The sequence below is a fragment of the Pithys albifrons genome, chromosome 7, assembly GCF_047495875.1.
Source record: "Pithys albifrons albifrons isolate INPA30051 chromosome 7, PitAlb_v1, whole genome shotgun sequence".
NCBI classification, from domain to species: Eukaryota; Metazoa; Chordata; class Aves; order Passeriformes; family Thamnophilidae; genus Pithys; species Pithys albifrons.
Genome location: NC_092464.1, coordinates 30,769,774 through 30,784,552, shown reverse-complemented (window position 1 = coordinate 30,784,552; position 14,779 = coordinate 30,769,774). Strand labels below are relative to the sequence as shown.

The window sequence follows — 14,779 nt, the reverse complement described above, 5'->3', positions numbered from 1 at the left end:
ACAGACATAGATAACATATCCATTAATCCTGAAAGTTACTGGGCGATACTCAGTGAATTCACCAAAAATTATATGTGTCTAATCCATCTTGTGATGTATTTCATTTTAACCATGAAAAAGTCATCACAAAGTTGTCACAAGGAACAAATGTATATGATTCCTTCAGTGTGCAGCCAGACTTCCAAAAAACATCCATGCACTTAGCTTCTATGGAACTTAAACACCTGCCAAAACCAACCTACATATGAAGAATAGGTTCTAGCCTTCTGGTATTTTTTTACATTTTTCTTTTGGACTCAGAGTTCTCTCAAATATTTTTACCAAAATACTGGCAAAATACATTGTAAAGTAACATACATGAGTATTCATCAAAATATTCATCTGTTCACAACATCTAATACTGGCAGTGAGACAGTTACTGGACTGCCATGTAACATTTCACTGCATTTTAGATTCAAAGTACTAATGAAAATAGCATTTCGAAAAATTTTCTATACTTAGTCTTTACTAATATGAAGAAAATTATTTTTAAAAATGCAGAGCAAAGCAGAACAAAAAAACAGGAGGAGTCAACTTTGCAGTGAGAAAAAACTAAGCTATTTCTTATGAGAGACAAACAAATGCCTATCAAAGGAATTCAGAATCAAGACAACAGAAAAGTGATCCAAAAGTAGGAACTGGCAAAATTTAGCACGCAGCTCCTTTCTGTTCCCGCTCAGTTTATTAAGGACTATCACTTTCCTTGCCAGCAACAGGCCACTCTTAGAAGGTTCAGAACCTGCAATGGCAACAGAATGTAAACATTTCCTTAATGATCTTACAATTTATAATAAGCAAAGCAAACATCAGCACCTTTCCCTGTTGGGATTCAGCATTTTACTTTGTAGCTCTGCAGATTAGCAAGAACCTGGTCCCTGAAGGTTCAAAGTGCTGGGATCAATTTAAGAGGTTACAGTGTTGTTGCAAGTAGATGTTGCTATGCTGGAGATCTGTTGGTTGCATCATACAATGCAAGGAAATACCGGTGTGCATTGGTGCTGCAAACAAAATTTATCCAAAAAGGTTCCTCAAATAATGTTTGAATAAAACATTCATTAACTTTTTGCTTGTTCCACATCAGGTCTTTCAATGGGCTGAGAATTTAGGTATGAATGGAAAGCAATTCTAAAGAAATACGTACATAATACAGTATAAAAACACAGAAATCTGGCACACAATCCTTGAACCTTTCTACAGCATTTCAGATTTTTAAATTGACAGAACAAGCCATTCATGAAGTGGATGGGTCTATACCATTCATCTACTGAGTAGAACTGGTCTACAAGCTTGCTTCTTGCTTTTTCTTCCTTTTTTTTCTGAAAGTATACTTATCTTCCGTGTAAACAGCACGTATGAATGTACATACACAAGCGATATATATGTGGGCTAGACAAATTGCAAAAAAAAAATAGTACATTTACCATTTTGTTGTAACTTACAACCACGACCCAAAATATCAACATTTACAATACATTATGAAAATTTTCATGTTCTAGGTACAAGGTACACAGATTGATATTCAAATAAGGTAGCATCCAGGTGTTACACAGTGGAAAAAAAGTGGGTTTAAATACTGTTTGTATACTGTATGCACTTAAAGTTTTCTGCTTAGAAATTATTTTAAACTGCCCTAACCACTGGCTGTAACTCAATACATCAACCTCTTCTTTAAAGAAGCTCGAGATCCATTGGAGTAAAAATGAAAAGGCACAAAACTCCCAACCTAAACACTACTAGACACGTCTCAATTGGGCTTTTGCCGTTTAAACTGTGTCATAAATGCAACAACTGCCTTCCATGGGCCCACCATAACAGGAACAAGCTGCTCATATCACTGCCAATCAAATCATTTTTCTCCTGGAGTACTAGGGATACTTCATCAACTCCTGGAGCATCTTACAAGTGAAATAAGTACATTCTGATAACTATTTTAAAGCGGTTTTAAAGCTGTCATGAGCATCAGAGAGTCATAAAGTAGTTTGACTTGGAAGGGACAGTCCTTCCACCTCTTCATCTCATAAGGTTAACCTTCATAAAAAACAAACTAGACCAGAAAGAAAAAGAAGGACTAAAAATTGCAAAGGGACAAAGACATGTTTGCCATGTAGGAAAAAAATGCATATGCTTGAAGATGGCTGGGAAAGGGGAACTCAGTTACTATGGACACAATAAGAAACTATAGCAATTTTAATCTCCTAAAAAATTCTAATCAAGTGCTAACTGCACACAGAAATGAGAGGCCTCTCCTACCATTCTATTCCCTACCAATCTATTACAGCAACTTTACTTGAACCAGAAATTTGAATGACTGCAAAAAGGTGATAGAACACTGCACAAAACACACCTCAGACTCCCTCAATCAGAAGGCAGAAGAGATGGCCTCATCCTCATCCTCCTTTAGTCCACAGCATTTACTTTGAGCAGGATGCAAGACTTAAGTCCAAATAAATTCTGCCTCATTTCCCTTTCACAGAGGGAAAGAAAAATGAGGATTCTATGACTAACACTGCCCTTGAATACTGCATTTCTGTACATGCCACAGAGGTGTTTTGAAATGGCTGCGAAAGCAACGTGGGGTTTTCAGAGGCAAACGCTAATGATCAGGGACACTAAGTGCTAGATTTAAAGATATTTAGGTACCTAACTCCTAGTAAAAGTAATGTTTCTGAACTGTCTAAATATCTACACAAGTATTTTGATTATACTGGATGTTTCTCCTTTCTTGCATTAGAGGTAGTCTGCAGAAACAGATAGGAAATATGCATTCATGTTTGCTATCTTCTTTCTTCAAGTAGCAAGAGTACCGGAAAATTTACCTCCTTTCTGTGAGAGCCAATTTTGTTTTGGGATATTTCCACAGACTACATTTAGCAGAAGAGATGTTAGAAAGATACCCAGTCAGCTGGAGTATCTTGGCATTTGAGCTGCATGTTTAGGAAAGTACAAGATTATTTCATATTAGGCACCAGAGGAATACAGATAAAGGTATGCTTTTCTGCTGAATGCCCTGTCATGCTTTGTATGGGTAATTGACTGAACACACCAAATTGCACTGCGAGAAGAGGCCAAGTCTCAAATCCAGCTATGCTTGACTCTACTTAAAAGCAGTCATTGCCAGTTTTCAATATTACAATTATCAATTCTCCAAACATCCTCACTGAATTAAACTTCTGTGAGATAGGGTATCTACAAACAAATACAGCTTACAAAGTATTACAGTGTTTTCCCTGATGCTTTTATAGGCTGTTTGCACAAAAGCAAAGCAGGTTTAAAGTAAGCCACCTGTAAAGGGTTATTTTACCAACAGTAGTAGAAATAGATACTTCAAGTGTGGGTGAACAAAGCGTGAACCATATGGGATGTTGCACAGATTTGAACTGGGGACTCTCACTTCTCAAAAGACCTGCAGTGAAGGCATCTTCCATATTCAGCATTCTTTTCTTGGAAGTTTAAGCACTGGGTACAACTACTGATAGTTCACTTTCTGTTAGGTGAACCTGCAGTAACTCCTTTTGCAGACAGGATAAAGCAGATTCAGAGATCACTGTCAATTACACAAATTTAAACAAGGAAGCTCTGCAGAGAATGCCCATTATAGGCAAATAGGACTTTGGGCCAAAAAAGAAAAATAACATAATAGCATTTGCAGTCTTTTTTTAAAAGAAGCAATTATGCAAAGGCAGAAAATAAATTAATGACTAATTACAAATATTAATAATGAAAATGTTATAAAATGCCTATTCATCTCCAATCATGACTAATCAGTTTCTTAATAAAAACCACAAAAATATTTTAAATGCACTGTATGATTACACTAGCTTTACAATTCAGCTTTGGTAAGTTATTTCTAAAATAGCCTTTTATGCCTGTATAGTCACTGTTCTGTTATATCATATTGTATGAAGTGCAGTTGGCCTTTCAGTCACTTGCCAAATTCATTTCATCGACACAAAGAATTAAGTGCTTCCTAAGACAGCACACCGTTCTGCAGAAGTGAGGTAAAAATATAAACTCACCTGGTGTTGTGGAGCTCATTGTTCTTAATGGAATGGTATCTTGTTGATAGTGTAAACTGTGGCAGAAATCTAAACTGTGTTTAGATTTTCAGATTCTTCCAGAAGTGGGGTAAATCTGAGTAAAATAAAGAGGGAAAACCACCTTTGACTATACATTGACAACACAGTATTTTTAATATATTATAATTATGTCAAGCACACTTAAATAGAAGTATATTTGACATCTCTCACCCTAAAGGTACTTTCTGTCATGTACATTTTGCTGCAAATTCAAAAGCTGATGACCAGTGAAAACAAGAATAAAATGTAGAAATTCTAAAGCTTCAGAGAAGTCCAGATTCAAATAGAAACTTGTACTACAGCCCATTTACAGTCCCATAAGAATACAAGAAAATAAAGGATGAAATGCCATCCTGACGCCCGATCCCGTCAGATCCCAGAAGCAGAGTCAGTCCCAGTTAGTACTTCGGATGAGAGATCTCCTGGCAATACCGGGGGCTGTAGTTTCTAGTCCTGAGGACTTCACTGTCACCATCCAAGCTCGCTCGGCCGTGGCAGATGAACCTCAGGAGTTAAAGGGTGGGGCCAGTTCTGCGCACGCTGTGCCTCACCTAAAAAATCCACTGCGCAGGCTCAAAGGACACACCCATGTGGGGAGAACCCTTCCCAAATCTTATTTGTGAAGCCAAGTCATACATACATACATGATCAGGTCACTATACAAAATATAAAATTTGAGGAAGAAATATCTGGATTTTATCCTGATAGCTAAGCAGTGGATAATTTATAGTTTTTCTCTTACTGTAGATGTCTGCAGTCAGCATCAAACCATGAATGTGCAGAAACAGATCTGCATTCAAATATCTCTCTAGAATAGCTACTACTTCCCTAAGCTCCAGTGTTTAAACAGCTCATGAACAGAACTTTTTGAAATAATTAGCATAGTTGAGAGGATCTCCCATGACTAGCTAATGACATCTCTGACACTGTGAAGACAATTGCTAATAGTGTGGGCTGGTCAACAACAGGGCAAGGAAGGTTCTACCATTTGGCTGAATCCTTTCACAGTCCTGTGGCTTCCTCAGTTCAATGCAGAAGCAGAGGCAAAAATGTTCCTCTAATACTCCCATCTGCTGAAAGTTTAAAGCTGCAGAGAAGAGGCTTTCAGGAAACTAAAATATATTTTCATTCAAGCATGATATAAACAGCATCATGAGAGAAGAGAAGGTTGTAGTGCATTATGACTGTGACTATCCTATTCAGCCACTGCTCTTAAGGCATCTAAGTAGTCAAAGATATTCTTAGTGCTGAATATTTTAGCAGGTTTTGTCACTTTTTTTAAACCACCAACTGCACATTTAGTTTCAAGCTGAGCTCAGCCAAATTCCAGATAGTAAATTATATTTTAACCAAGTATAATCACTTAAGTTTAGCATGATTATCATTCAAGAAAGGAAAATCACACATTTAGATAAGTAACTTCTGCTTTTATGCCCCATAAAGCAAGCTGGACACACACTGCTCTAATAGGCATAACTGGACACATTCAGCACTCCAGCAGGTAGCACCCATAAATTCATACTTCATGAAAATCCTAATTACTTTTTGTTGCTTACCTCATGCATCAAAATTCATCACATATCAGAAGGAACTGCTATTAAACTGAGCAGACTCTACAGTTAACCTAATCCAAATTCTGTATTTTGGTACATTCTTACTTTTTCTGAGTCAGGCTTATAGCTCCAAGATTCTTTAATATAAGACACACCAAAACCCAACAGAGTAGTTTTAGGTTCTACTTAATTTTAGAGAGCTCATTATTATCTTACCAGCTACACAGATCATGGAAAAAAATACTTTCCAGTGAATCCATTCTATTAGTATCCAGTCTTAGCTGGGCCTGTGAATACCTCCTAGAAAACAGAGAATGCTTCACTAAAGACTTTTCTAGAATGAATTTTGAGAACACACTGAAAGTGAACAGTATTTTGGGGCATTAGGAAAACTCTGGATCTTAGTATTAGACAATTTTTTAATATTCTAAATTCGCTTATGATCATGGTAGCTAAAACTATCATTATGTGTAAGTTGACTTCTTGTAGAGCCTTCCGTCTCAGTGGATACTTGAAGCTACTATGGCCAGAGGACATGCAGTCAGTCAGTTCAGACTGACCCCTTAGATGGCTAAGCTTTCTCCTCCAAAACAAAACTTCACCTTTTTTCACCAGTAAACATAATTGCAAGTAATTTGAATAGCTGTGTGTGAGAGAGATAGATCGGTAGATATGACTGGCCTGCTCCTGTCAGTGCAAATACTGACATTCCACACTCAAAATAGTGGTCCCATCAATCCTGTTATGGGTTATGGATCCCAGCTTTGCTGAAACTCTGTAGAGATAAGATGTTCCATAGCTCTTCCTTGCTCTTCTGGAGCAAGGATCACTTACCCTTGGAGAAGAATCAGGCTAGAGAAGACTTAAACAAGCTATACATACACACGTTTATGTGACCTGATTGGATAGATGCTCCTCTGAGTGCTGAGAGACGTGGACAGTATCACTGCAAGACCACTCTTAAAACAGCTTGGAAAGGTTGTGAAGATGAAGAGAGGCTCAAACAGACTATACAAAAGCAAACATCACTCCTGTCTTGAGGAAGGACAAGAAGGGGAAGACAGAGGACTAAAGGTTTGTCCACTTCACCTCAGTTTCTTGGAAGGTGATGGAGAAAATAATCCTGGAAACAATTTGCAAGTATGTGAAGGACAGGATGGCAATTGAAAATAGGTAGCATATATTTATGAAGGAAAATCATGCTTGGCCAACATAATAGCTTTCTACAATGAAATAGATAGAACATGGACAAGCTGAGAATCTTGTTCATCTTGACTTCGGCGAGGCTTTTAGTGCTTCCCCCCAGAGCACCCTCACAATTTCTGAAAAGGAGGTAGGAAAGTGGATAGTGACTGAAAATAGGTTGCACTGCCAGGTTTTAACAGTTGTGATCTGCATGCCAAAGTCCATCTAGAGGCCAGTAACTCTAATGTAGCCCCCAGGGGTCAATACTGGTGCCAGTACTGCTTTTCATTATGGATGTGGCTCATGGTACAGAGCATAACCTCAGCAATTCTACAGAGGTTTCAAAATTGGAAGGAGTGGCTGACAGAGCAGATGGTTGTGCTGTCATTCAGAGGGACTTCAATGGGCTAGAGAAAATGGATCTACTGAATGTTGTGGGTAGTGGGTGGGCGGCAGGAAGAAAAGTAAAAAACAGAAGGAACACCAGGTCAGACGAAAAGGAGGTGCTTCATTGCAGAGCAGCTAGGAAAAAAGCAGTGAAGAAGACAGAACAGTACTCTTCTAAGTGACCCCTACTCACAGAAAAAGATGCATTGTGCACAAACTGAAATACAGGCAATTCCATTTAAACATTACAAGGCACTTTTTCCACTGTTATTGAGGCCAATCATCTCAGGAACAGGCTGCTCAGAGTCTCTTGAGTTTCCATCCTTGGAGGCAGCACATAATTTTGGGCAACCTGCTTAGTTGACCCAGCCTTGAGGAAGTGTTGGGATAAATACCTTCGGAGGTCTGGAGCTATTTTGTGATTACATGATGCGGAAGTTTAAGATTTTTTAAGATCATCATAGACAGCATCAGCACTGAATATTTACTGCAGATAAACCGATCAAGAATAATTCCTGTATACGAAAGCATTCTGCTGTGATTCCCATAAAAAGATTTCTGTTAGGAATTTTGTAAAATCAACTGCACTGGTAGTCTTATATTTAATGAAGTGGCAGCTGGCATCCTTCCTGATACTCTATTTCTATATATTACTTGAAAATGCAAAGCTTTCACTAAGCTGAATGTTGTTGTTCAGGTTCAGTTTTAACAACTCCTTGCAAAAATCATACAAGGCTCATATTGTCAAAGCTCACATTAAGAACCATGAAAAATTCTACATCACCATATACAGAATTACATTCACAAGAGAGAGACTCTCATTCAAATACCCTTCTACTGATAAACTGACATACTTAATTTCTTTATTTTAATGAAGGAATGTCCAAGTGCAATTTAGACACTAGGAACTGCAGTGCCATGTATTTTTTAATGTTAGGACTGAACCAAAGAGAAAAAAGCACAGCACCGGCCATTGTGCATTAAAATTTCATGTGAGATAATACACTCACTGGCAGATGCATTTGTGCTCCACCTCCATCCACAGAAACCAGCACACAATTCCTGACCAGTCAAATCCTGAAGATACTAAGGTCCATCAAGTGGCTCCAGGATTTAGTACAGACAAACTGCACTTCCTAAGGTACTACATTTTAACTGAATGATAATTCATTCTTTATTCATTATCAACTTGGCATATTAGGCTATACCCTACATACAATAATACAGCAAACTAACTTCTACCTTCAGATATATCACTGGAGATGATGCTATAAATCAGTGACTTGCATTTGCTCACCCAGGAACAACAAAACCTTTTCTTCAAAAGAAATTCAACAGCTCATATGCTGCAAGGACTGATGCACCTTTGAAATTGCTACAGAAGAACAGTGCAATATGGTATGTAGGTCTTCATTACCATCATCCACAACAAACCTTTTCATGCCTATATGTAGGTACAGTATTTTCAAACACAAGTAAGCACTTCAAGTTAATACTATTTCTTTAAACTGTCATCTCTTGCTGTGTTGTCCCAAAACTATTCACTGACTACATTTTTTTCTATCTTGCCTATATTTCAAAACTCTTTGGAAACTGAGTTTCTGAAATAGGATACAATGAATACAAATTAACCAAATTCAGATGAAAAATATATTTCTACTTCTATTTTCCTCATCCCCAAGATGAATTTTTCATGAGAACCTCCGAAATGAATCCACAGTGTTCAAAACTACGTCCTGGAGGTATCTTCCAGATCTTTCCCCTCCAGGAGGGTTTTTTACCCAACTGCATAATATCTCTATTTGTAAAGGGGTTTAGAAAATTATTAAAATTTTGCAGATAAAATTATAGAATTATACACTTCATTGAATTCTGACCATGACAGGTCAGGACCCCTAATAACACATCTAGTCAATTCCTTGTGGCATATATTGTTTTCAAATAGCTTTAAGTTACTTATCAACAAAATTATTGTTTGGAATTGAGATCAGAATGCTGGAGACCATTAGCCTCAAGTGTCACAAGAAAGGAAAAATAATCACTTCTCACATTCAACAGCTTGCTTGTTGAAAAACTAAAACATCTAAAACAGCTGTCAGTATTGGTAAAAAATCTGTTTCCCAATAAGCAGTTCAGCAAAAACCTCAAAAGAAATCTGAAAGGTTAAAAACAAAAACAAAAGAGCTGTATTGCTCTCTATAGAATTTGAAAAACATGATGGTTAAAAAACCCTCCATCTTTGAAATGAAAGATATTTTACAAAAAAAAAAATTATTGAATACCTATTCATACTGTACATAATGAAAATCAGTTTTAAAAAAGAACAAGCTAGAGCTCTTCAAAATAATAATAATAAATAATGACAACATGACGACTTGAAGATAAATCACATTCAACTTTTACTGAAGTAATTTGCACCCATGTAAGCCAAACCATGAGTGCCAAATCCAACCTTTTTAACCTTGTATGAAACTTATTAAGAAGTAAGCAGCATATGGAAAAGGTGTTAAGGTGTTAAGAAATGGTGTGAATTCTAACACAAAGAACTTAAAGACATCAATTCAAAGAGCAAATGGCTACTCTACTTGGTTTACAGCTGTAAAGTAAGAAAAAGCTAAACTAATACCAGGACATTATGTAACACATGCTATTATGCAGTAATCTTTATATGTAAATACAGTGCAGATTTACTCAGAGGTATATAACTACTTTCAGCAGAATTCAGCAGTCCCACAGCAAAATCTTCAGAATCCAAAGATCAGTGCAGGATTAAGTATTTGACTATAAGGTGTTCAGGCATGTTATTCTTAATTAGGTATATACTTAAAGACTTTTTAAAGTCTACAACAATGTTGCAGTACATACCTTTGAAGGTTCAATATTAAATAATCACTCTAGCAGCAAGTTCTGGACTGTAATACTCTTTATATTTCCCTAACAGAGTAATTTTTGACATTTTAACAGATAAGTACATCTTACAGAATCTGTAAAGAACATGCAACAATTTCTTTTGAACAGTAGATTCAATTACTATACTTTTCCAAAGACCCATGTGCAGTATTAAGCAGTGTTATACCTCACACATGCTGTGAGTACACTGTTTGTGCTGATGTGAGAGACTCAGACTTCTGTCCAGTAAGACAAATCCTCCTTCCCTAAACTCTCCTAAGCAAGCAACAGAACCATGCAGCCATTTTCACAATCTCTTCTACATTCACCATCTACTACAGAGATGAAGAAAATAAGATTCCTAAAAATCAAGAACATCCATTTCCCTAAATGCATAATATTCAGTGTAATTTTAACCCATGAAAAAGATTAATAACAGGTTACAGTAGAAGGAATGAATTGGACTGCTTACTCTATGTCTGTATACACATAGAATAAAAAAAACCCACCCCTTCAAAACACATTCTTAATAAATAATTCCACACACACACAAAAAAGTTAGGCATACAAACTTTTACCATTCATGTCATTAAAATACACTTTTCCCCACAGCTTCGGATAACTCAACATAATACATAGCACTATAACTATAAACTTGTTCTTTCAAAAGAACAAGACACAGTAAATGGAGCATTTCTGAAGTCCTCTGAGCCTATATTATGAAGTTCACAATATTTCAACTTTGGCTTATATTTGCCTTTTCACCAATTGAAAACCAAATTTCTCTCAACCACTCCCCCTTCTTTTTCCTTAATACTGAATTGTATTTCAGCTGCTATTGAAACATGTTACACAGCATGGTAACTAACATACAGCTACCAGTAAAGGACTTTAAATGGTGACACAATTTTCTCCTATTCCTTTCTCTATCTTTTCAAGTAAAGGGCAGTACAAGAAGTTTTTATGTTTTAAATTTAACCTGAGATGCACAGCACCTGAAACATTACAGAAGTGAGACTTTGTAACTATAATGTATTAGAACACCAAAGCCTCCTTCACACAAAAAAGCACTTCTGCATTTCTGTAACATTGTATTTACTTAGAATAACAGAACATTTTTCACAAAACAACAATTATCACTGCCCTATGGAAGTCTGTCCATCTTAGACTCTACAAGAAGAAGAAACTACTTATCTGGAAGAGAAAGCCTTCAAAGGGAATCTCACATTCTTGCCCTGGGACCTGAATTGCCCTCTGAAGGAATCAGTCTTGCTTTCCTTCTTGGCTCTTAAAGGAAATAAAAGGGTATGTGATGGTTAAGTTAAAAGGAAAAAAATATAATAAAATTTCAGAACAGATTTGTGCATAAACTTTCTGTTATGGGTTTAGCTAAGTAGACCTAAATTTAAGTTTTATATTTCAGACTAGGCCCGAGACTAAGCTGATTTGAGCTGGGCTGGGCTAGCTGACAGCTGACTACTGGTCAGTAGTATTCCATACCATATTCCGGCATTATCTCAAAGTGTAGGAGCCAGTGTGGGAGTGGCTTGGTCAGTTCCTTCGTGGCTGTGGTCCCAGAAGGACCCACCGTGCTGTTCCAGGCAGGACGGCAGGCCCAGGCCCAGAGCACCGACTTACTACGATGTTATCTTAGGGAAGTAAATTGTTTGTTCTTAAGTCTTTCTCTCTACTTGGGTCTGCCTCTGGGGAATTGAGTTCTCTAGAGGGATTTGTAGTTAGAATAGTGGGATTTGTGTTCGATGCGAAGTGGGGAGTTATTTTTTGTTATATCTAACTTGTGTAATTGTGTGTTATTGTAATTTCTTTTAATTTTCTCTTTTCTGTATAAATATATATAGTTAGTTTAAGTTTAACTTGTTTTGAGGGTTTTTTTCCTTTCCTCCCTCTTCTTGGTGGGAGAGGGAGGGAGGCTTTGACTCTGTATTGGGCAGTTGGCATTTTGCCAGCTCAACCCAAAACCCTTGCTTACACACTATAAAAATTTAATTTGGAATCACAAGAAATACACTTTCAATGTAATTGTTTGCATTTGTTTCACTTAGATATATGGTAATAAACGTTTTCTAGTTTTAAGACAAAAGGACATACTCTCCCTCACTGAAACCTTCCTGAGTATGTAATGATTAGACAACTCAATGTGATTGAAAAGCTAAATATAAACACTTTTCAATACAACCACTGCCTTCAAAAAGGCTAGAGTGAACTCTGATAAATACCCTTGAAAAATCCGAACTCGTGTTTGAGTGTATGTTTAGATAGAGATATTAGCATGGATAATCATATTCAAGAGAACCTGGTTTGCAAACAGTTCATATTTTTAGAACACAATATGTCTCTGTAAGCTTTTCTTTGACATTTGGTTTGGATGAATTCAGATAAACCTCAGGGTGAATCATCACAATATTTTGCTGCTCCCCACCCTTCCACAGAGGCTACAAAACTATTCTGGGTTTCCTTGGAACTACTTTTGTTACTTCCATTAAATTAGGACCTAGATGTTCCTTCCAGGATTCAAACCATTTAGTAAGCCATTCAATGCTCTCTTATTTCTTTTCTGAAATGTCAAATATGGAAGAGGTCTTACACCAAGCCTCAATGGTCTTGAACTAGTACATTCATGTGGACTACAAAACAGAGCTCTCACACAACCTTCTCATGTGTACTACCTTATATTCAAAATCTGTAGAAGTGTTACCTCATTTACAGTTAAATTCTTATACTCTTCTCTACTTACATATATTTCTGATTTTGGGAAAATCTAAGCCATTTATGAGATATTTTTTGAGGGAAAAAAATGGTTCCTGAATTTTATTGCTTATTGGCCTTAAAATATTAATCTGAGAAACAAGTATTTGAAGAAAATACAAAGCAGAGAACTTGAAATCTGCAGGCAAATTTGGATCACTGGCAATTCTGAATTATACTAGACAGAAACATTGTCAGAAACATAAATATTACACAGGAGTAATACATGCAAAATACGAACTCATGACAACTTCATTATAGGTCAAGAGTCACAAGGATACAAAGAAAGAGAAGCAGTTGCATGTAGGTAAACCACAAGCCAAGAATCATGGCAATCACCTACAGAAAGCAGCCAACTACTGCCATTACATAACTCACAGAACAAGATCGTCTTGCGTTTATCTAGGACTCAAAGGAATTTCTCCTGTAAGGATTTTGGAACCTGTGCCAGCAAACAAGGCAAAGAGGGACAACAGGGCTTAGTACAGGCACCAAGCACAATGATGAGTGGCAACTGACATCTTTAAGACTTTTACAAATTTATGAATTCACACTAATGAGAGAATCAACACAGGAGAGGGTCTATACGTACACAGCTTAGCAAGAAGTAGAAGCAACCCCTACGTGGAAATATTTCATAGCTGTGAATCACTATACAAGATGCTGTCCAATGTTACTTTATGTATTAAAGCAACTGAGACGAGTCAAAATTTTCTATTGAAATCTATGATGGAAAGGTGAGTTTATCTGTTTAGCAGTAAAAGGATTTTTGACTTCATAACCATCAAGAATCCTTCAGCTTTTGTTGCTTAACAGCCAAGTAGTTTTCTGTTCATTGAAAACAAGTTACAGTCAAATTTTCCTCAGGAAAAACATATAGATAGCCAAAGAACATATGAGATGAGTCATTTTATAAAAACTTATCAAATAAAAATATTTTTGCTGTCACTGAATTTTCTCAAAGATTTTTTCTCAATTTTTTTAACACTAGCTTGTAGATACATTAGGCTTCAATTCTGGCTTTTCAATGTCCAAAGAACTATTAACACTAATTGTTTAATTGTTGAAACAGTTATTTGCAGTGTTTGATAAGCACAAATTTTGTAGAGCTTCTCTTACAAGAAAACAAACCTTTCGCTAAAGCCGATGCTTTGAAGAACATTTACATTTAATGTCCTTTGACAATAGATTTCTTTACTGTAGAGCTTTACTTGTTTTCACAAGACAAGTTTTCATTCTAAACTGACATTTTTTAAAGGTATGATTCAACAGAGACTAAATGATACATGGAATTTTGATTAATACTTTGGCATTTTCAGCAGTGGCATACAAACAACGAAAACAGACTTTCTGTATCAGGCAGTTAAATTGGATCACAGGTAGAAATCCGAGAATTCATTTTGATTAGTTTACTGTGGTTTCACCAATGTCACTAGGACAACACAAATACTATCTTTGATAATTTATACATTAGTGTGGTGATATATCTTTCCTACCAGAACTTGCCAGCCACAATGCAAGAGACTTATTAATGCATCTGGGTGATGACTTCAACTCATAAAGTCAAACTTGAGAGAGAATTCTGACCTCTGCATCAAGTGAATATTGTCATTTAGCAATAGCACTATGACACAATAAAGGGAAAAGCTAATGACATTCATAAAGGTCATAGAAAGTAAGTTGGGGGGGGGGGGGGGCAGGTGGGAACAAAACACAACCCACATTTTCACCAAGTTCTTGTCCGCTCTTTCTTAGTGTCTGAGGGTTGAGCAAATAAAACAAGACCCAACACACATCAAATCAACCAGCTGATTTTACCCCCATCGGATACTATACATAAACATATATTTGCAACTATTTTTAATGGAAATTTTTTTGTACATA

At 36.6% G+C, this 14,779-nt stretch overlaps 1 protein-coding gene across 3 annotated transcripts in view; it reads right to left on the bottom strand.

The window, feature by feature from the left end:
* The window catches only part of HDAC9 (histone deacetylase 9), a 452,635-nt gene that overhangs the window by 413,680 nt on the left and 24,176 nt on the right, over positions 1-14,779 (bottom strand). For all 3 annotated transcript variants that reach the window (XM_071560871.1, XM_071560869.1, XM_071560870.1), the window contains exon 2: positions 4,056-4,170. In XM_071560871.1, coding sequence (XP_071416972.1) covers positions 4,056-4,074 — 19 coding nt within the window. In that variant the 5' untranslated portion in view covers positions 4,075-4,170. The remainder of the gene's footprint in view (positions 1-4,055; positions 4,171-14,779) is intronic.